This window comes from Amphiura filiformis, chromosome 18 (assembly GCF_039555335.1).
Source record: "Amphiura filiformis chromosome 18, Afil_fr2py, whole genome shotgun sequence".
Taxonomy (NCBI): Eukaryota; Metazoa; Echinodermata; class Ophiuroidea; order Amphilepidida; family Amphiuridae; genus Amphiura; species Amphiura filiformis.
Window position 1 is genome coordinate 13,667,535 of NC_092645.1, and position 22,982 is coordinate 13,690,516.

Genomic DNA, 22,982 nt, shown 5'->3' on the forward strand with positions numbered 1-22,982 from the left:
AAGCATCAAAATGCATCCGTTTTCAAGATTGAATGATAAGATTGAATCAAAACCTGTAGTTTCAAAATATATATAAATGTAATTGTTTCCTTTCTGATGTTATGACTTGAATCACTATGAAAAAGTGACTCCAGAAGTTAGCTCACAAGAATTGCTATAATTTACCATGCAAATGTTTTAAGGAGACGACCAGTTTTATACTGTTACTCAAAAAACGAGGGAGCGCCAGCAACCTGCTGGCTTGGCCAATTAAAAAGATATTTTTAAAAAAAGGAAGGTTTTATTTCAAACTCTAATGGTGACCCGCAGGTCAAATTGCTAGAATTGTACATTAAACACACCTACACAGACACAATGCAATTTGCAGGCAGCAGCTTAATCAGCGCCAATATTGCAACATTGAAACAAACAACTATACAAACATCCAATCCAACCCAACCCCATCCCCCAGTAGGCAATGAGGATAAAGTGCCTTGCCCAAGGACACAACACGTTGGCACGGCGGGGCTCGAACTCATAACCTATGGATTGTGAGTCGGGCGCCTATCCACTCGACCACACATGCTCCACTTTAAGATTTAAGATTTGTAATGAATAACCTCAAACATTTTAAAAGTTACCTAAAATTTGACAACTTTTCCCCAAACTACTGGACAAGACTGTTAAATGAAGAAATTACATAAGTGATACAAAAGACTTATAACTGATCTAATAACTCTCTATTAAATTATCTCTTTTATTAGATTGCAGACGATACCTTACAACAGTGCCTTGCCATAGTGACCTCCGCCAAAATCATGTTGCTAAAGTGTCAAGACATTCAGTGTGAGCTGGCCAGTGTGTTGGATGGGCAGGAGACTAGCAGGTCCAATGGATTCTATTGCACCAGCTATCAGAGGGCATCAGGCATGGTTGTGGAGGCTGGCAACTTGATTGATGCTGTGTGTACGATATACAGGACTGCAATGTGTCTCACTCAAGGTAACTTTTTCAGAGAGCTATTGACTGCTCAGCGCCAGAAGTGTGTAAGTGCAATACATGCCTTGTGAACATGTGGCAATTTACACACAGTATATTGTACTCGTTGACGTCTACACATGCATGGCAGCTACATGTACATATGGCAGCTATTGCAATTACCCACTTCTAGCACTGAGCAGTCAATATAATGGTAAAAGGTGATATTTTGGCGCTCCTCAAAGGTTCAAGAAAATGTGCAAAATATTTAATTGGTGTATAAAATCAAATAAATTTGAAATAGTTTTGGGCACATAAATTACCACTTGGCAGTTAAAATGAATCTGTTCTCCTGCCAACTACACATGTCACATGCTGGGGTCTACCAGACAAATTATCGGCATCAAAACAATTTTGATTAGTTACAAAGAGGGCTGTATCATATATTGAGCCAATCAGCGATATGGTAAGAATAGGGTTGGAGGAGATTAAACTTCTGAAAATTTCTATTAAAGAGTTCTAAAAGATCTATTTTGATTGGTTATTGAGATGATTATATCATGTTATTAACCATTTAGGGGCACTGTAAGAATAGCAGTAGTACCCAGGCGGTTAAATGGGAATAGACAATGAAAAGGGGTTGTCTAAGAAATCCTGTACTGGCCAGACACAGATATTTGATAGATAACTAGTTTGGGTTTAATTTTGATTCAAATACAAACCATATCGGAAATTGTCAAGATACACATTCCTTGTTGACCTTGATAGGCTGGGATTTTGTTCATATGGGTCAGGATTTCGTGTATGTTGTCAAGTTGTTGTCTTGTTTCAATGTTATGGGGTTAATTCCTTAATGTTTCCTGGATACTAGGTTCATAAAACTTAATGTAACAGTTTTGGATATTTTAGAGATCAGAAATGGAAATTTGAACATGTCTGTTACCTCCCATTACCCCACCTCCATGACTTAACGTTGAAGGGAAATTCAGTGATTTTAAGTTTCTTTTTGAGGCCAGTTTAGGTTCACAAGCAAACAGAAACCAAATTCTTAATGTCTGGCCAATCTGTGAACATCCTATGATTGCTACTGTAAGGCTGCAAGACTACAGCCTGCGATGTGCATGAGTATAGCATATCATATACAGCAGTTAAGGTTCCAGCTACTGTTTGAACAATGTACCGCGCTGCTCTTTGTTCATTTAGAATTGGGCAAATGAAAGTTAAGTCGTCGAACTCGTGTACAGAGACCCATATGCACATCCCAGTCAGTTTCAAAAAGAGCAGGGTGTTATGTTGAATTTCCCAATCTGTCTCAGTGGCTGGTGCTGCTTGGATATTCGCAATCTAAGTACTGACAGAAAGTGCACTGTAAGGTAGCCGCCTGGAGGAAGTCTGATTCTGATATTCCTATAAACAGCAGTGCTATGTACAATGAATGTATATGAAATAAAACAAGATTTTGCTTACAAATCCTTCCTACCAAATGAAATTGGGTCATAGCCCAGATTACCGGCTTTAGATGTGTGTCATCAGCTGTTGTACCCTTAGACATTGTATCAAACTTGACCTCTATTCCTGATAAATGCCTTGACCAATGAGGGTAACAGAACATATGCATAAATGATAGTGATGTTTTTAAGTCAATAAGGACTTGTGAAAATACCCTTGACCTGTCCGTGCCATCTTCATGTAATTGAATGAATAACGTGTACTTTGATAGTAGGTTGTTGTTTTTTTCGTTGATTTTTTTTCCAATTTGCGGGTGGTCACCTTGTGGCCATGGTGTGTGTATCTGTATCCCTAATGCTGCGAGATTTGTGTGTGGGGATATTGTGCCCTACATCATGTAGCCAGCCTTCACTCACTTCAGGGGAGGGCATAAGGTTTGAGATTTTGAGGGTTAGGATGGTTAATGGTAGACCTCTGCTACAATGGGTAAAAATTTGGATACCAAACTTGTAAGGAGTCTCTTCAAGATGCTATTCTCTCATGTTCTTGATGCCCTGATTGATATGTGTATGTGACACGATCCGGTCCATGGGGGGCAAAGGTGGCAAATTTGAAACTGAGATAAAGGTAAAAATATGGAGTAAAAAAACAATAAAATACATAACAAAATAGACATCAAAAAATTTCGTAACTTTAGAACTAAGTATGCTAGACCTTTGGTGTTTTCAGTAAATTATAGCCTATTGAATGTATAATGCAATAATTACAGCAACTCAATTTTCAAAATTGCCTCCTTTGGACCCCCATGGACCAGATCGTGTCACATATTTAAAAGAAATAAAACAAGATTGTCTATGTAATATTGTATATTTAGAAGAAAATATGCAGTTCTGATGCCTTCCGCTAAGAATGCAACAAACACCATTCGAACCTAACATCTACAGATTAAAATCTTCTGCTCTTCTTCAGTGTGCCTCTGTGGTTCAATTGGCAGTACGTCGTGCTAGTAATACGAAGGTCACCAGATTGAATCCGGCCCAGATACAATGGGATTTTTTTCAATGTTTATGTGCTCTGGCTGCTCTGAGTAAAGATTAAATTTTGTTCAAAACAAGATTTTGCAGACAAATCCCTCCTACCAAATGAAATTGGGTCAAAGCCCAGATTATTGGCTCATGTGTGTCATCAGCTGTTGTTCCCTTAGATATGCATCAATATGCCTTGACCAATGAGGGTAACAGAATAAATGCATAAATGGTAGTGATATTTTTAAGTTAAACCGGAATTGTGAATATACCCTTGACCTGTCGGCACCATCTTCTTATGTAATTCAGTGAATAAAAATGATAGTATCATATGGTGTACTTTGATAGTAGGTGTTCCAAAAAGTAGCACTTCGCAGTGGTTTTAAAACATCGCAGCATCGCGCGATGAAATTAAAATGTACATTTCAATATCATCGCGCAATGATGCGATGTTCTAAAACCATGTGGGGTCTGCATCTCCTTAATTGGTCATTCTGCCAACCTTGATTTTCCAGCAGCCAATCACAAGAGTACATGGCTGCGATATTGCAGCGCAGTGCAAATAAAAAAGTGTTGAACAAAATTCAACTTTCATTGTGGACAAAATTTCCACCACACGATGAGAATTGTCACCGCCAAGCTCGTAAAAACCTGGCTCAGATTTCAGTTTTAAAAGCATCGCATCGCACTGGAGTCTGAATCCGGTTTTTTAAAGGTTTTATCTATGATGTTTTGTGGGGGTTTTGTCTATGTGAATCCCCCTATTTGCCAGTGGTCACCTTATGGCTATATGGTGTATGTACTTTGATACCTAGTGCTGTGAGATTTATTGAGGGTATTGGTGTCCTGCACGTAGCCCACCCTTACTGCTCCAGGAGAGGGCACATAGTGTTTGAGAAGGGTCAGATGGTTAGTGGTAGATCTCTACTGCAATGGGTAAATATTTGGGTGAAAACTTGTAGTAAGGTATCTCTTCAAGATGCTTATTTAAAAGAAATTTGACTCCTGTTCACATCTTATTTTTTTGTAATGTCTTGTCTTGTCCTGTTTGTATTTGTATTTTCGTTTGTACTGTTTGCCGGCAACCCGCACCCACGAGCTTGCTCCACGCGTGTTGCCCCACAACTTTATTTTAGTTTTTTTATTGATGCCCCTCTTAATCTTGTCTCAGGCTTATTTAAAAGAAATTTGACTCCTGTTCACATCTTATTTTTTTGTAATGTCTTGTCTTGTCCTGTTTGTATTTGTATTTTCGTTTGTACTGTTTGCCGGCAACCCGCACCTTTACGAGCTTGCTCACGCATGTTGCCCCACAACTTTATTTTAGTTTTTTTATTGATGCCCCTCTTAATCTTGTCTCAGGCCCACTTTTGTCCTGTCTCTTGCCTTTTAATAGGTTGTTTGTTCTAATGTGTTCGCATTTGACTGTCATCATTGGGCTTGTGATCGCATACACCACTTTGCTTTGTATGTAATTGGTTTGAAAATTATGGCATTTGTCATTTATACTATGTATTTTTGAAGTTGTGAAATAAATGTTTCTTGAATTGAGAAATAAAACAAGATTTTGCTGACAAATCCTTCCTACCAAATGAAATTGGGTCATAGCCCAGATTACCGGCCTCTGATGTGTGTCATCAGCTGTTGTACCCTTAGACATGCATCAGATTTAACCAATGATAAATGCCTTGACCAATGAGGGTAACAAGATGAAGGCCTAAATGATAGTGATATTTTTAAGTGTGAAAGTACCCTTGACCTGCCCTTGCTGTCCTATTATGCAATTCAATGAATATAAATGATACTGTCATATCTAGACTAGAGGGGAATCTCAAATGTGCGCTTATATAAAATTGTTCAAGCAGTTTTAAGTAAAAGTTGATCACCTAGGTATCTTAACTAATTTGGACCTGCTGAATCCAAAAATGGCAGTGAGCAAGTGTTACTGTGAATCTATGGCCCTTAAAAGGACCCCAGAATCGATTGACCCATAGGTTATACAGTGGTCAAAAATTGAACATAATGCTCTGATTTTGCTCATTAGCATATCAAATTGTTTGAGGATCACAAAAATATATTTTGTGCATGTATGACCCTGTGGTTGCAGAGTTATATGTGCCAAAAAGGGTTGAAGATCAATTTTCACGCTGTACCGGGTTCAAAAATATAGGCGCTCTGATTTTCATGAAACTTGTACCAAATTGTTCAAGTTTGTCTTTTGCCCGGTCTTTTGTCGATCACTTCGGTAGAACTGATAAACTTATTTAAGACACGGTTTCAGATTTGAAGCAGGTTTGACTGCCAAAAATGGCAAAATATAAAGTTTCAAAAAATATTGTTTTAAATATGTTTTCTAGACTGTAATTTTGTGCAGAATTCATTTCTGAAGTCAGAAATGCACAATCTGTCATTGTTTTCCTGATATGAGCATTACAGTAGAGGCATATGCTTTTGACGGAAATAAAAATATGAGATCCATAAGTGACAACATCATCACAACATATTTGAACTCTATTGGCACATTTATAAAGGCTCTGCAAGGCTCACATCATGTTGTAGTGCAAGTCTGACATCTGATTGGTGCACACACATTGAATATAGGTCACATGATTGCGCAATATTACAGGTACTAATTGTTCCCGATTTTGCTCAAAAATGGGGTGGCGAGTCAATTTGATTAAAAAAATAGAACTCAAAAAATATGCATTTTAGCACAAGTTTGATACTATATCCCTGTAGTACTGTATCATGGGAATAACTGATTAGTTTTTCTGAAGTCAGAAATGCAAAATCTGTCATTGTTTTCCTGATATGAGCATTACAGTAGAGGCATCTGCTTTTGACGGAAATAAAAATATGAGATCCATAAGTGACAACATCATCACAACATATTTGAACTCTATTGGCACACTTATAAAGGCTCTGCAAGGCTCACATCATGTTGTAGTGCAAGTCTGACATCTGATTGGTGCACACACATTGAATATAGGTCACATGATTGCACAATATTACAGGTTCTAATTGTTCCAGATTTTGCTCAAAAATGGGGTGGCGAGTCAATTTGATAAAAAAATTAGAACTCAAAAAATATGCATTTTAGCACAAGTTTGGTACTATATCCCTGTAGTACTGTATCATGGGAATAACTGATTAGTTTTTTAAACATGTAAGCCCTCATATTTTTTTTTTGTTGCGATTTTTGAAATGCCAAATTTTACGTAATTTACAGATGTCACAAATTGATAAAAAAATTAGAAAAGAAAATTGAGAAGGAATGGAAAGATATTAATGTTATACCCAAGTAGGAACTTATACTGTGCATAACTGATTAGTTTTTCAAGCCTATAGCTCTTGTAGTTTTCTTGTAATCCCGATTTTTATAAATGGCGAGAATTTTTACACACATCAAAATTTTAAGGGGTAGGGGAAACATTTTTACATTTTGCAAGTCTTTCCCTTAGTTAAAATGAACAAAGTTAGGTATCAAATGAAAGCCCATTCAATACTGCATAGACTGGTAGGTCAACCATCACTGTAGCACCTTCCTATCACGAGTTATGATTTTTCAAATCAATTTTTTTGCCGAAAGCGGCTTATTTTGGCATGTCAATTGTCACGAGGCATGTCATATTTGAATGATTCTGGCGCGCACATGATTAAGTCAATCACAAAACAAATACCTGAATCCATCAAATAGTACCCTCAGCTGATATGTTAACATTTTAAAGGGCCATATCTATGTATATTGTAGACTCTATGAGTATACAAAGTTGGCATGTGAAAATTTTTGTCACTCAAAAAGTGCATTTTTCGGGCAAAATCAGCCACAAATCAACATTTTGTAGCAAAACGATGTACGATGCACGCGTTTTGACAAAAAAATCATGTTCTACAAACAATTTTACCCTAGAAAAGACACCTTAGACATTAAACATAGCTATTTTCACTCTGGGGTGAATTTTTACACACTTTGGCAGTGAAACCTGCTTCAAATCTGAGACCATGTCTTAACAGGACAATTGCCATTAGAACCTAAGACCTATAACTTTTTTGCCACGTAACAAGGTTTTGTGAGGGTCAGGCTGGTGGTTAGTAGTTAGTCCTCTACTCCAGAATTATTTGGGGCAAAACTTGTACGAGGCTCTTCAACACCATTCTCTCATGTTCTTCATGCCCTGATATGCCTCAACATAGACCTGACCTTCATATATTTATATCTAAACTCAATCAAGTGGTTTAAATGGGTTTGATATAGTAAGCCAATGTGGAAATTTAGATTATGTCTAACCCCTCCTCAACCCTCCCCTGGCTTTGTAGCCCCCATCTGTCTGTCCTAGCCCATTGTGTAGACACGTACGGCTAGACATTTATAGTTTCCTGAATGTGCACTCACCACTCATTAGCCTAGTATTAAATGTGATGTCCCTCATGAGTGTTACATATTCAAGTCAGTAATTTAACCAGGATTTTCCAGAGGGAGCAGTGGGAAGAAAGCGACTTTTGAGGTCGCCAAGATTTTACCAGAAGATCATTGCGCCCAGCAGCCCATGCCCTAGCCCATGTGTTAGGGGGAAAATGTTCCACAAGGGGGGAATATGCATCCTCTATGTCCCCTCCTTTTCTCCCTGGTTTCACCACTGCTCAGAGCATATATTATGTTTAGCCAACTCAAGCAAGAGGCAAGAAAAACAGGTTTTTATATCTACAATCATAGAATTTAGTCTTGATCGGGGTCTTATCATCAGGCTCTGTGTTGGACTCTGCAACATTGATTGGTGGGGAAGGGGAGGGATATAGCTTACAGAAGTTACAGGGGGGTTGAAGCTACACGTAGAACATTATTTGAAAAACGTCCATCAAAATTTATGCGACTGGGGATGGAAACAAGGAGTAAAATTGACCACATGTCCCAACACATTTCTAAGATTGTAGATTATACAAGGGAGTGGTCAGTTGTTGTTTGCATTTTGCATGTAACATGGTGTGCCAAAAATGCATGCTGTGCACAAACCTATTACTACTGTATAAGTGGTAATTTTCGCGAGGGTTTTATTTTCGCGAATTGGACTTAGAGCTCCAGCCGCGAAAATAACACCTCGCGAATGTATGTAATAATGTATTACAAGTATAGGGAAGGACTGGGCAATCGCGAAAATAACTTTCGGCGAAAATGTATCTCTCACTCCAAATCGCGAAAATAACTGTACGCGAAAATTACCACTTATACAGTATTTGCTCTCCATGAGGAACAAACCAACATGTCCTGGCATTATACTGGGCAGTCAGTACTCTTTGGATATAATCTCTTCGGATTCAATCTTTTCATGCTCCATGTAACCCATCAAAATCCCAACTCCAACTCAAAATGGTCTGAAACATAGTTGTATGCTCTCAGCCCTCAAATTAATCGACAGCATCAAATTGCCTTTGATGCCTAATGCTGTTGCCTTGGTGCCCTACATTTTTGTATGTTTTCAAGCCATTCAAAGGCATGTAATTGCTTTGGTGCCCTTTCAAGTTTTTTCAAATTGCCTTGGATTGGCTGCCCTTTAAAATTCTTAATTTGAGGGCTGACCCTGCCTACCATGTTGTAGGGTGGAGTCCCTTGTGTTGTGGAGCTTATCATGCAGTCTGTACTGGGCGACGGTGGTCAACCAGAAGGATTGGTTGGCAAGCTCTTTAAAGCATAGTCCAGGATCAGGCCTAGCTCTTGCACTGGGTTCATGTCTGGCAAGTGGGAGGCTGGGAACTAATAATTTGAGATATGGAATCTCATGATCAAGAGTTTATATGTTGAATGAGATGAGGATTGATTATCTTAATACCCACACATTTATTTGTTATAGTCTGTCTCGTCTCAACTCAAGTTTAGAGTAAAGCCATGTTGGATTTTGCAGTGCCAGTTCAAATCGCATGCTAACCTAATCCTGTGTGGTGTATACACATGCATAGAAGAGCAATTTAACCATGGTAGTGTAAATCAGGGACTGCCTTTTGAAAATTAGAAAAGAGCTGTAGAATGCTCTTCTGGTCTCTTCAAGAACAGCTGTTTGTACCTGTGGCCATTAAAGCATAAAGAATTTAACGAGTCATCTAGAGGAGCTATAAATCGCTCTTGAAAATGCAACTTAAGAAGGGTGACAACTCTCTAGTCCGAAAGTTCCTTAGTCCAAAGGCTCCTTAGTCTGAAGGTACGCTAGTCCAAACACGTAATTTACCATTCGTTAGTCCGAATAATACTGAAAAGGGCTCGTTAGTCCGAATATTGGGTTCTCTAGTCCGAGGGTTCGCTAGACCAAATAATGAATAAGGTTCTCTTGTCCGAAAATAGAATAAGGTCTCTAACCCTAACTCTAAACCCTAATCCTAAACCCTAATCCTAACCCAAACACTAACCCTTATTCTATATTGGGACCAGAGAACTTAATTTGGTTTTCGGACTAGCGACCCTTCGGACTAGAGGACCTTCGGACTAGTGACCCTTCGGACTAGAGAGAAGTCACGCTTAAGAAGAGCTGAAGAGGGGCGATTGCTCTCAGTCTCACTCCTCAAAAGGCAGTCTATGATTTGAATCTGCCACTACAAAGTCCAACATGACATTACTCTCAAACCCGGTGGGTTCAGTTTGTATTTAAAGGTAGGACGTATGACCGTTCCAGGATTTGAAAATAACCCCTATTTCACAGGGAATCGAGGACATTTGTAGCAATTTTACCCCCTATTTTGCATGAAATCAAGGAAAATTTGCCCCCAAATACCTCTCCTATTTTTATCATTTTGAGGACGCATTTTCATTTCACCCCCTTATCACAAGGAATCGAGGACATTTTTTCAAAATAAATACCCCTATTTTTACCATTTAAGGACGCTTTTGAATTTTTACCCCTATTTCACAGGGAAATTAGGACAATAACGAAAACTGTAGCGGTAAAACACAGACGAAAGTCCTAGAAATATATCCTATTTTTCATTTCAAGGACAATTTTGCTCCAAAATACCCCTAATTTGGACAATCACAAACAATTTTGTCCTCGACAATTCCGCGGACATTTCTTGAAAAGTACCCCTAATTGGAACCATCATGCGTACACATTGTCAGTGAAGACTGAACCCACCGGGCTCTCAAATTGAGATGAGACACACTATACTCCCCCAGTTGGTTACTTTCAATTATGTCGGACTGTTTAACCTTGTTAGACATTTGTTTAACCTACATAGATTTCAACTGCAGATTTGGGTCTGAAACTCCTTTGCGCAGAGAGTTTACTGTACTGTGTATGCATGGGAAATGTAAGAGGCGGGGAAACATGGTCAATCAGTTATGTTGCTTTTTTTTTCTAGTATCATCAAAAGTCGTACTCATCTGTTTTAGGATGTCATAACAGAAGGTTTTAGGCTTCAGCTCTGGCTAAACTAAGCTGTACATGTATTGCAGTGGAGTGCATTTTGATTCCCAAACATTCCTGATGTGATTAATTTTCAGAGTGCAAAATTTCTGGATACCTTTTTCTTAATGTGTCACTTCATGCACCCTTAGTGCAGTGCTGTTTGGTACACTCGTGTTAGAAAGATGATGTTGAGGCTTGTTAAAATGGCATGGTGGCAGCATTGATGATAACAATGATGAGGATGATGATAACGACAATGGTGACAATATGATCAAAACTGCTATCCAATCACACGATGTCTTCAAAGAGGCAGCTTTTCTGAATAAAGCACAAAGCATTTCCCCCAATTTCCGGTTTTGTCTGAGTAACAACCAAAAATGGCACAAGGGGAGGAGTAAACAGCATGTTACTTTATTTACTATAACCCATTTGATGGTATTAAGATAGAGCCATGATAAATACAACACTTATATTGATATTTAGGGATCTGGTTTGAAAAATCCCCAGTTACACTGTTACCATGGTAACATTGATTCCACATTAAGCTGAGGCGCCCTATTTAACATTAGCTTTGGACATTTAATTATTTTATTGATTTTTCAGCAGGGTAAGTCGGATGGAAAATAAACAAAATAATTGAATATCCAAAGCTAACATTTAATAGGGCGCCACCGTCTAATGAAGTAGATCTTGTTCCCAAATGAGTAGCCATTCCAATAAACTCATGAAAATAGAAATACTGATCATGCGAAACCATCAAAACATATTCAACCACTCAATTTCGGGCTAGGTGAATAACTGAATGCATCTGATTATGTTGTACAAGTCCAGAATTTTACTCACGTTTTAGATGTTTCATCTTCTGAAGTGCAGAAGATGACTTGTACAACATATTCTGATATCTAATTTAATAATATCAGTCCTGAATCCTGATGAACTTAATATTCAAAGAGATGTGAATGCATATTCAACCAAGTAGTGGTCACCGCATTCAATACACTATGTCAAATGAAAGTAACATGGTACATGATTGGTGTGAAACCATACCAATCTACATGTTCATCGATTGCGCTGTCGCCAGTTTGATTGGTTGTTGTGTGTTTGCTTACTACACAGGACATCTTTCTGGTCTAAATTGCAAAGTAAGTTTATATCATGTGTTTCAAAATATATGTGGCCATAGGTTTTAACATACGAAGTCAAGAGGACTACCATACTTCTTATAATTTCAAATTATCTCAAATGAATTAAGATGTACATAAACAGTCAAAATCAATTAATTTTAGCCAAAAAATGACTTATTTTACATGATTTTAGCAATAAAAAAAAAGCTCCCAAAATGCAAAATTTGGATCGCTTGAGCCCATAAAACAGGTTGTTTTTGCGTTGCTTTACCTCTATTTTTTCTTCAATTGCTACCAACTTCCTTTACATTCCTGAGAAGAAACACAAAAGAGCATTTCTGTGTCTGCCGTCCCTAATTTGATAAATCTATGATGCAATGATGCCTTGTTGTCAGTGCACATAGGTATGTAATCAGTAAAACAAGTAATCTCTGTAGAACCCAACAGATATCTTGTAATGCGTAATTTCTGGTTTTACATTCACCGGTATTTCATATCATCATCCAACATGTGGGTTTTGATTTCTTTAATTGGATAATTGGTTTAGCTATACACGGAGATTTCCACAAGCCTGGACAAAAAACAAGTCTTTGTATATATCTAATTGTAATCACTATTCTAAATATCATCTTCCAAATACATGCTTTGATTTCCCAGATTGGCTCATCTGCAAAAAGCAAGGCTTTCTATAAGGCTTTTTAAGCTTATCCCAAGTCTTTTTATCTTCAATTCTCTTCATGTACATCACTGAAGCAATTACATTTATAATACTCTCCTTATCTTGTGCATACAAATGAAAAAGTTTCCCAGATGTGTCTTCTTTTCTTTACATGTATCATTTTATCAATATTATCTTTTAAGAACTTCCCTGTCAGAGTGTGTACCAATGTAATCAGTTACAAAGCCAAGTTGGTGAAGTCATCACTCATCCCTGGCTGGTTTGTACCTTTGCTTATATTGCAATGACTTTCTGTAGCTCTGAAAAGAGCTGTTTGAATTACAAAGCCATGTCATCGTGCATCCCTGGCTGGTTTGTACCTTTGCTTATAATGCAATGACTTTCTGCAGATCTGAAAAGAGCTGTTTGAATTACAAAGCCAAGTTGGTGAAGTCATCACTCATCCCTGGCTGCTTTGATCCTTTGCTTATTATCCTTTTACCTTGACTGATTTGTTCTTTTGCTTATCACCGCTTTTTTTCTGTGGCTCTGAAAAGAGCTGTTTGAATTTCAAAGCCAAGTTGGTAAAGTCATCACTCATCCCTGGCTGCTTTGTTCCTTTGCTTATTATGCAATGACTTTCTGTAGCTCTGTAAAGCGCTGTTTTAATAACAAACCCAAGTCATCACTTATCCTTGGCTGGTTTGTTCTTTTGCTTATCACCACTTTTTTTTTTCTGTGGCTCTGAAAAGAGCAGTTTGAATTACAAAGCCAAGTTGGTAAATTCATCACTCATCCCTAGCTGGTTTGTTCCTTTGATTATTATCCTTTGACCTTCTGTGGCTCAGAAAAGAGCTGTTAAATTACAAAGTTTGTTTTTGTACCTTTGCTTCCTTTTCCTTCTGTAGCTTTGAAAAGAGCTGTTTGAATTTCAAAGCCAAATTGGCAAAGTCATCAATCATCCCTGGCTGGTTTTTTCCTTTGATTATTATCCTTTGACCTTCTGTGGCTCAGAAAAGAGCTGTTGAATTACAACTCTACAACTCTTCAACTTGAAAAAAAAACCACACATTTCAGATTGATTGTCTTCTTTCCTTTGTTTTCTATCCTCCAATCTGTTGAACATAATACACCATCCCTAATATATCAAATTGTGATACATGTGCCATTCATCCCTGTTCAGTTACCTCATGTCCATGCCTATTAACTTGTAATCAGTAAAACACTAAGCTCAATATAATCTTTGGTTTTATCTCTTTGGTTTTCCATCTCTAGATTTAGTTGATCTTATAATTGAACATATCACATGTATTTGTAAACCATACTAAAGGTATCAAATATGCAAGGATATATACCCCTGATCCCTTATCAATTGTCCATGCTTGTTAACTTCTAATAAGATTTGTGTTGCAGATTTGTATGTTTTTTTCATTCTATTGTTTCAATCCCAGCTCTATTGTTATCTTCCTATTGAATACAAAGCATTGTCCCGAACAGATCAAATTGTAATATTTACAGAAATGCCTTTGTCCATGCTCAGTGTCTAAGTCTATTATTTTGTAATCAGTAAAAATATTAATCTTGGGATTTGGTGTTTGTGTCTCTCTACCTTCTCCTTTTCAGTTTCTCTCTCTCTCTGTTGGCTTTACATCACCCACCAGGTTTATTTGGATCTTATAATTGAATATATCATATTAGGCACATGTGTGCCCATTCTCAGGTATCATTGGTGTGTGCATCCTATCCTTTATCCCTTTGATAATTTTGTGAATTCTAAGGACACCATCCGTTCCATAACAATGACCCATCAATAGCAATAAATACTTCATCAGTAAACACGTAAACTACAAATCCCTTCAACTGACATCTGATCTTCCTTGTTCTGTTAGCCCCCTCCCTAGCTTTGTGATAACATTTACACTACATACAATGAATCTGATTTGATTAGCTCTTTTTTCAACAAAACAATTTCCCACAAAATATGGAAAAATGTGATCAGATATTGTGTGTAACAAATTTACTAGATTCAGGCATTTTCCTCTGTTGGCCGTGTAATTGAATGGGATAATTTTGAAACTTTCAAATGCTGACAAAATCACAAAACAAACAAGTATGTTAATAAGTAGTATTATTACAAAATCTGAAACCGTTGGGGTTTGACCGGGGGACACTTGCATATATTGGCACACGTCATAGATCCCTGTTTTTCAGCAAATCTGCTACCCAATGACCCCCTTTTTTCATCAGCTTACACCCAATGACTTGACCCTTTTTTTTTTATAGAAATTTACACAAAATCTGCATATTTTTGAAGCAATTTTAGCTTCAAAATGATACATTTTTGAAAGTTGTTTTTTATGGTCAGTGACACCTAATTTTTCAGCATTTCCACAAATAAATGACTCCCATTTTCTTGGAGCCCTCACTGAATGACTCTCTGTTTTCGACAAAAATTGCCACATCACTTTCATATTCAAGTGCCCCCTACACCCCCCCCTCCCATATTCCTACCACTGACCACAAATTTGAAGGTCTCTTTATTCTTACTGACACTCCCAATAATGACAATTAATACAAATTTGAGAGTCTCTGCCCCCTCCCCTAGGTACTGATCATACCGACCCCTTCAATCATGACAATACAAATGTCTCTGCCCCTTCCTCGGGCACTGATCATACTAACCCCTCCAGTCATGAAAATGAAGTGGCTAATAGCTGCCAGGTGTCATATGTGTACAATATAAAATGCAGATAATGTCCCATTTCTATCCGGCAGCTATTGCAGTTAAGCTTTCTTGCACTACATGTAACCACTGGCTGACCTTCAAATTTGTGGTCAGTGTGGTATGAATATGGGACAATGGAGAAGGGGGAGGGTTTGGAAGTGCTTCCCTTACAAAAAAAAGTCACTGGATATAGGCACCCTCTTTGTCCCATTAAACATGCAGTGAGGCCCACTGAGTATGCTTGCAGCCGGTCATAAGGCGGCGCGCTTTACTCATCTATTTTGAACTCATGAATGCAAGCCTGAGGCAGCCTGACTCTGATAGGGTTTGATATTACACTTGAACTAATTGGAATCTGCAAATGAAACTGTGCTAAAGATAAAAACACCTGCGTCTGACTGATTCTTGCTATCCAACTATCTCATTCACTCTATCTATTTATACCTTTTCTACCTCACTCTGTTTTGATACATGCTTGTGTATGTTGAAATTATTAGTGCTTTTTGCCAATATTTTCGGTCTCTTTCTTTCCTTCTTTTTCTCCCTCCTCTCTCTCCTCATAGCCCTGATAGCTTTCATTCTTGCTCATCTCTTTCTTTTCCTTTCCTTTCTCTTTTGTTTGTTTGTTTGTTTGTTTAACCAGTTGGTCCAGGCGGAAACATTCTTGGGGCTGATAGGACCAGGCAAGAGCAAAATACTCAAGCCAAGCTTAAAAGCTTAAAAATATAAGTATGTCGGCCTGAGAAACGAAAGAAACACAATTGAAGAAAAGGAGCAAGAACTTTTCTTCTCTTTCTCTTTCCTTTTCACAGTCCTGATATCATAGCCCTCATCACTGTCTTTCTATGTCCCCTTCTCTTTCCTTCTCTTTCTCTTTCCTTGTCTTTCTAGTCTCTTTCTCTTTCCTTCTTTCTCTTTCTCTTTCCTTCTTTCTCTTTCTCTTTCTCTTTCCTTGTCTTTCTAGTCTTTCTCTTTCTCTTTCCATCTCTTTCGCTCTCTTTCTCTGTCTCTTTCTCTTTCCTTCTTTCTCTTTCATTCTCTTTCGCTATCTCTTTCTCTTTCTCCTTCTTTTTCTGTCTCTTTCTCCATCTCTTTCTCTTTTCGTTTCTTGTTTGCTTCACATTCCTGATATCATAAATCTAAAAAAAATAAAAATTTTGATCTCTTTCCTTCTCTTTCTCTCTTTGTTTCTCAGATTTCTCTTTGTTGCTTTCTTTTTTCTCCTTTTCTGTCATGTTTACTCCCCTTCCCCTCTTTTCCCTTTTCCTCTGTCATTCTCTCTCCATATTCATCTTCTTAACTCTACAAATGTTCACAAATTAAACAAGAAAACATTCCATTAAAAAAAAAAAAAGGTTTGTCTCAGGACCCTGCGCGCATAGCTTTTAAAATGAGATTACATCAACTTTTTATAATTATTTCAGTGATATTTTAATGTAGGATAAAACAGCAATGAATTGGTGGTTCATATCAACATTTGGGGTGTTAAATTTTGCACTTTCAACATTACCCACAACATTACATTGATCATGATTTTTCAGAACTTTGCAAGTTTTTAAGGATTTAAATTATTAAGGGTTTGAATTATGTAACATATTTTTAGTTTTTAGACCAGTGTTAGGGTTTAGTTAGCATAGGTTAGGGTTCAGGAGGTGATGGTTAGAATAGTTAGAACTATGTTTTTGTGTGCTTGGAAATGAGTCTGTATTCTTCACCATGTTGTAAAGGGATTGATGTTATTCCACATTAGTTTTATCACTTCCAAAGTAACCGTGGTAACACCCACCATATGCACCCACTGAAATGGGATGGGGGGATTGATGAAAATTGCTCAATGATGGTTGAAACATGGGCCTTCAAAAAGCGTATGGTTGAAATGTTCACATTCTGTGGTGTGTTTTGTGATTTTCTCATCAGCATCATACTCAAAGTAGAGAAAATTCAACTTGCTCAATACCAAAAGGTCAATGCCTCGAATGTTGGGTTTGTTACCACAACAAAAATTAAACATAAAGGCTAATTACAATGAAAACCACAATGCTGGGATTAAAAGAGGATGCAAGGTGCATCATAGTGTCATGTTGCCATGGGGGCATGTTAGGCATGATACTTTAAGCATGATACTATGTATAGTACATATGATATTTTAGCGGTGTTAATTTTTGTGTTTTTAACAGTATCGATCAGTTTGTGCAGTTTCTAAAAAAACACTATCTTGTATTCACAGTTTCAAACTGCTACACAATAAATCAAACCTTTGGGCAAAAAATATTTTCGCAGGCTTTTAAGTACCGCAAAAAGCTCGAAAATAGAACTTTGCAAAAATTCCCCACAAATGTTTGTTATGTTCCCGAGAAGATACACTTCCCACAATGCATTTCTTCCATTTCAATTTTCTGTACTGATTTGCTATCTAGTTGCAACGTGGGTGATAGTGACAAAATATACCTCAATGAACAGATCATATCCAGATCTTGCATTTTATGTTTATTTCTTGACTGTGGACACATGTTTAGCCAGTCTATTCTCACCATGAAAACAAAGGGAACCTGTATAAAGTAATAGGAGTGTCATTTGATGTGATGAGGGGATTCACGATGTTGCAAAGGATTCTGGGAAGATAAGATTTCTTTTCTGGTTATATTCACTCATGTTCTTTTGTTTCATCTTTTTAATCAGGCCACTCAACAAACTGGAGGAAATTACTACGCAAAGCCGAGATCATACTCCACACAGCGCCTGAAATAGCATCTGTCGCTCCGTCAACCGATCTCTTACCACCTGAGGCCAGCTACACGACGGCATCGGAGAGCTCCGTAGCATCGTCCACAAGTTCTATGGGGAGTAACACGCCCTCACGACCGAGTGATTTAGTGGCGTTAGCAGGGGAGCAACTTGTGCAGAACGCGCAGGTCTTTAAGGAGCTGATCAAACCCGAGGTTAGTGTGGGTTGGAGCGACATGGAGAGTACGCCATCAAACGGAGGAGGCAAGCGAATCCTCTCACTGTCCCCTGAGACAACCCAACTCACGCATATTCGACGTCGCATCAATATAGCGGACTCGGTTGATGACGATAGCAGCTGATTATCCCAAATGTCTCTTTGATCATCAACACTGTTTTGATCATCTAAACATTGCTTCATAGTTACATGACCTTAATCTAACACAGTCCTGCGATAAGTACTCCGACCTAAGCCTCAAAGTCTACACTATGAGCTAAAACGGTAGCATTTCCTATTGCAAAGTCCAATAACCCTCATTTACACCCCTAGCTCCAAATTTGACCTCAAGTTGCTGAGTATGAGTTTTTGTACCCAAATATGCAAAGGTCATTTTATGAATGTACAAGTATATTGGGGTTAAAGAACTTTGTCATGACAGATGAGCATGTTTGATGTGTTAGTGCTAAGCCTTCAAGTCTATTCTCATTCAAACAGCGGTGGAGAATTCGGTGAGTCAAAATTGATGAGCACAAAACTCTCTACTTAAGAGTCATCAAAAGGTGTAAAATCCAATCTTCAAATCTGGAGTGTAAATTGACATCCAAGACTGAACCTTGAGAATTACAGACCGGTTAACCCTGTGTAGGATAGAAACAAATAATCAAAATGGTGGGAAAAAGTAAGGATTTGGAGGGAAATTTTGCTTCTTCAAAATGAAATATGTAAGAAATTGTGGGGAATGTAGCCTATCTTCCCGGGGAATTTACATTTTCCCCCTGGCTACGGACCTGACTGCAGACGACAAGTTGCAAATGTTCAAAAATTTCACAATTGTACATTTTCATGACCAATATTTGGAATTGACTTGAAAAATGAGTTAAAATAAGTACAAACAAGCCCAGTATTGGTTCAGTGGTTCTTAAGATAGCTCTTGATATTTTGAGAAAATACCACAAAACTATGTTGCAGCATTGTCCTGATAGGTGAGCATTGGGCTATTCCAGTTGAAATCCATACACCCTCTATGGAAGACATGGCCTTTAATATCCTACACAGGGAGTGTAGATTTCATACGGAGTCACCCATTTGGGTAACCCCAATATGAAATTCATATTCCCAGTGTGGGATATTAAGGTCATGTCTTCCATAGAGGGTGTATGGATTTCAACTGGAATAGCCCATTTTGAGATCCTAGTATAGGAATCATATACTTCTCGTAGTCTCCTCATAAGCTGTTATCCCAAGCATTAGTCACATCCACACAGGAAACTAATATTTCGGGATTGAAACTTTTGAATGTCAGTTAAGCTGAGGCATATTGGCATAACCAAATGTGTCCTATTGGGGGGAAATATCATTTATGGTAGGCCTACATAGAGCCAGGCGTGGAGTAAATGATTATTTCCCGGGAAGCAATCAAAATTGTCCACCATTTCTTAAAATTTTCCTCTAAATACCAAAATGTCCTGGGAATGGGCTATTCTTGTTGAATTTCATACACCCTCTATGGACGACAAGACCTTAATCTCCCACACAGGGAGTGTGAATTTCAAATGGAGTCACCCATTCAGGTAACCAAAATTCACTCTCCCTGTGTGGGAGATTAAGAACATGTCTATCCTATTTTTTCCAGGCTTTGTAACTTGAGCATGCCAAATTTTTGGTGCATTTTTGAAAATATGGGAAAATAAATCCCAAATCAATGTTTGTTTGTTTGTTTTTTTTCAAGAAGAACCACCATCACATTGAAGGCAAAACTTAATTTGGAGGTTTAGTGTGAATTTCACAAAGAGGTTTTAACAGGTTGCACGTTTCACAACACAGGAATATGAAGTTTATTATGTATATTAACATTGTTAAGGCATGAATTTTAAAAAAATATAAAAATACCAACACACACTAGCATGTGTTCAGTGCGGAAGGGAACATGACAGGCCCTCTCTGACATTACAAAATCCACCAGTAACTTATTTCTCATGCTGCGTGTGGGCGTTCTAACACACACACAAAGGTACCCTTTTGTCAGAAACCGCAAAAAATAAATTCTATACATGAAAAAAAAAAACACTTATAAAGTACATCCAAGTATCAAATACTGATACATCATGGCTACAATGGCTTTATAAGTTGAGGTTAATGTAAGAATAACTTGCCATTAGGCACATTTCTGTTTCCCCCCTGTTATACCCATTATTATATCCAATCTGCGGCCTAGATTAGGTGTTGAGTAATGGACTGGTGCCAGCACTAGTACTCCTGGGCTGTTGAATGATATGATGTTCAAATGACAAATATCAGTACACTTGCTGTGTAAACAAGGAGGTAGAACCAAAGAGTACCGAATCCACCATGTTTGTGTGGCGCTCATGGAGAGCAAAGCCAGCCAAGTAGTGTATCATCCAGATTATTTCATTAGAGCACCCAGTAAACTTTGATTTAAAAGATGTGTGGTTATTTGCATTCTGAATGTGTTCCAAGGAATGTGTTGTGCCAAAAACTTACTCTAAATGTTAGCTTGCGCAATGGTTAAGCTTAAAGATATCAATTTTTAATTTGGGGCCTAGATAAATGCAGACAGGGCACTTTACGCTCTCCATGAGCGACAAACCAATAATGTGATGCGATCAAGCAAAATGAGTCGGATGTCTAGAGTATTGATTTTGAGATATAACCAATAATAGCATTCAACTTCCTTTGAATTGTATTGTTCTGAGCAACACTAAAATGACTATATCTCTGAAACTGTAAATCTAATTATGATGGGGTTTTCAGGAAAATAAAGCTGCAAGAATAACTTGAAAACTGGATTTTGATTTTGATCGACATCACTCATATCATTTTGCTTGATTGTGGTAGATATGCATAACATTACAATTTTGAGTTGGTACTCATTGGGACTAATCTCCTTGGTTTAAAATGATTTGTGCATTGATATGTGAAGTACACTCATGAAATATTCTTCACAGCAAAAATTGACAGCCTTTGAGTCCAGACTAATTCAGGTATTTAGGTTGCAGAGTTTTTTCTAAAGGAAACAGTTCAATTACATGAGTGTGAATTAAATGATTTGTCTCGCCTCAAAGGGAAGACACTGTTATCACTATGTAAGACCTGTAGTTAGAAATTGTACCAGTTTATTTGACAAAATTTTGCACAGTATGAAGGAAGAATCTTCATGTCACTATGGACCACAATGGCCTCATCCCAATGACATTGTTCAATAACTTCAATGTAACACTCATAGTGCAATATTTTACCTCAAGTTAAAGAGTATGAGTTTTTGTACCCAAATTTTCAAAGGTCATTCAATGAATGTACAAATGTATTGGGGTTAAAGAACTGTGACCTGATAGATGAACTTGTTGTTAATCCTAGTGTGTATAGTGTGGGTTAGTGTAAGGTCCTATCTGTAATAGCTGCCCTATATAAATATTTGACAATTTCAATATTCTATATTGCACACCGCTAGAACCATGGCACCTGGCAGCTATTGAGATGAAGCCTTCTTGCATGAACCCCTCAATACAGGGGTGTCAATTCTTTCGGAAAATCTAATGAAAATACTGTGGCCATCACGTCCTTCCCCAGCTTCTTCCACAACCCGAATCCCACAGAAATTGACAAGGGAAAACTTTTAGTTTGTGTCTAAAATCCCAGTTATGTCAAGGGAGCCCATAGTGCCATTAGCTGTTAAGTTTAGCTAATTGGTAGTAACATGGCTTCCTTTAGAATCCCAAATGCTTCTCTTAGATATAGTTAGGTGTCCAAACTACAAAGTAAATGGATTTTGTGTCAAATATGCAAAGCAGAAACCAGCTCCCTTGATCTTTGTGTGCATTACCTATAGTATGGCCACTAGTCACTATTGCTCAGGCTGGGACAAATTGCTGACCAACACTTCACTGTTTTATGCTTAAGGATTCCCCTGGTTTCCGTCAAAGTCATAATTTTTTGGACGGGAATGGGTGAAAGCCAAGGGACTGCTACATGTATATATACTAATGATTTTTTACCATATAATAATTCTTCCCTAAATGACAGTGTGATATTTCACATACCCTGTAGACATGGTAGAGCTGTCACTGCCAGCCAATTCTATTTATTTCATTCCAAAAATAGCCCATCTCCATTAACATAATAATACATGCAAGACTTTTTGTTGAGGTTTTTCCCTAAATTAGTTTACTTAATTTTAATCTTCCTTGAATCCTGTTGAAACTAGCTTCCTTTCTTCTCCTAAAGGGGTAAAATTATTCCCTCCCCTTTGGGGCGAATAGCAGAAGAATGCCCCTGCAGATGCCCCCTCCTTGAATCCTGTTGATACTAGCTTTCTTTCTTTTTCTTTTTTTTCTTCAAAACACAAAAACTTCCCCCAAAGGGGTAAAATTATTCCCTCCCCTTTGGGGCGAATAGCAGAAGAATGCCCCTGCAGATGCCCCCTCCTTGAATCCTGTTGATACTAGCTTTCTTTCTTTTTTCTTTTTTTTTTTTTTCAAAACACAAAAACTTCCCCCAAAGGGGTAAAATTATTCCCTCCCCTTTGGGGCGAATAGCAGAAGAATGCCCCTGTAGATGCCCCTGCTGATGTTAACAGGGTTCACTGATGAGTGTTTGCCTTTCAAACTATCTGTGCTTTATCATTAGAAAACTAAAGTGATGATGATGGTGATGTCTTACTATGAACCACAATGGCCTCATCCCAATGCCATAGT

The 22,982-nt window shown here is 37.9% G+C and overlaps 1 protein-coding gene and 1 long non-coding RNA gene across 2 annotated transcripts in view; both read left to right on the forward strand.

Annotated features, from left to right (window-relative positions):
- The window catches only part of LOC140139898 (uncharacterized), a 280,876-nt gene that overhangs the window by 116,998 nt on the left and 140,896 nt on the right, over window positions 1-22,982 (forward strand). The window lies entirely within an intron of this gene.
- Window positions 748-19,258, forward strand: LOC140139897 (uncharacterized). The gene is made up of 2 exons (XM_072161664.1): window positions 748-981; window positions 18,006-19,258. Exons 1-2 carry the CDS (start codon window positions 798-800, stop codon window positions 18,410-18,412), a joined length of 591 nt encoding a protein of 196 aa, XP_072017765.1. The 5' UTR covers window positions 748-797; the 3' UTR covers window positions 18,413-19,258.

Bases quoted from the DNA above. Each gene is read 5' to 3' on its own strand.
- LOC140139897 (XM_072161664.1), top strand. From the start codon at position 798: ATGTTGCTAAAGTGTCAAGACATTCAGTGTGAGCTGGCCAGTGTGTTG. The intron at 982-18,005 runs GTAACTTTTTCA...CTTTTTAATCAG, and splicing joins TGCAATGTGTCTCACTCAAG to GCCACTCAACAAACTGGAGG.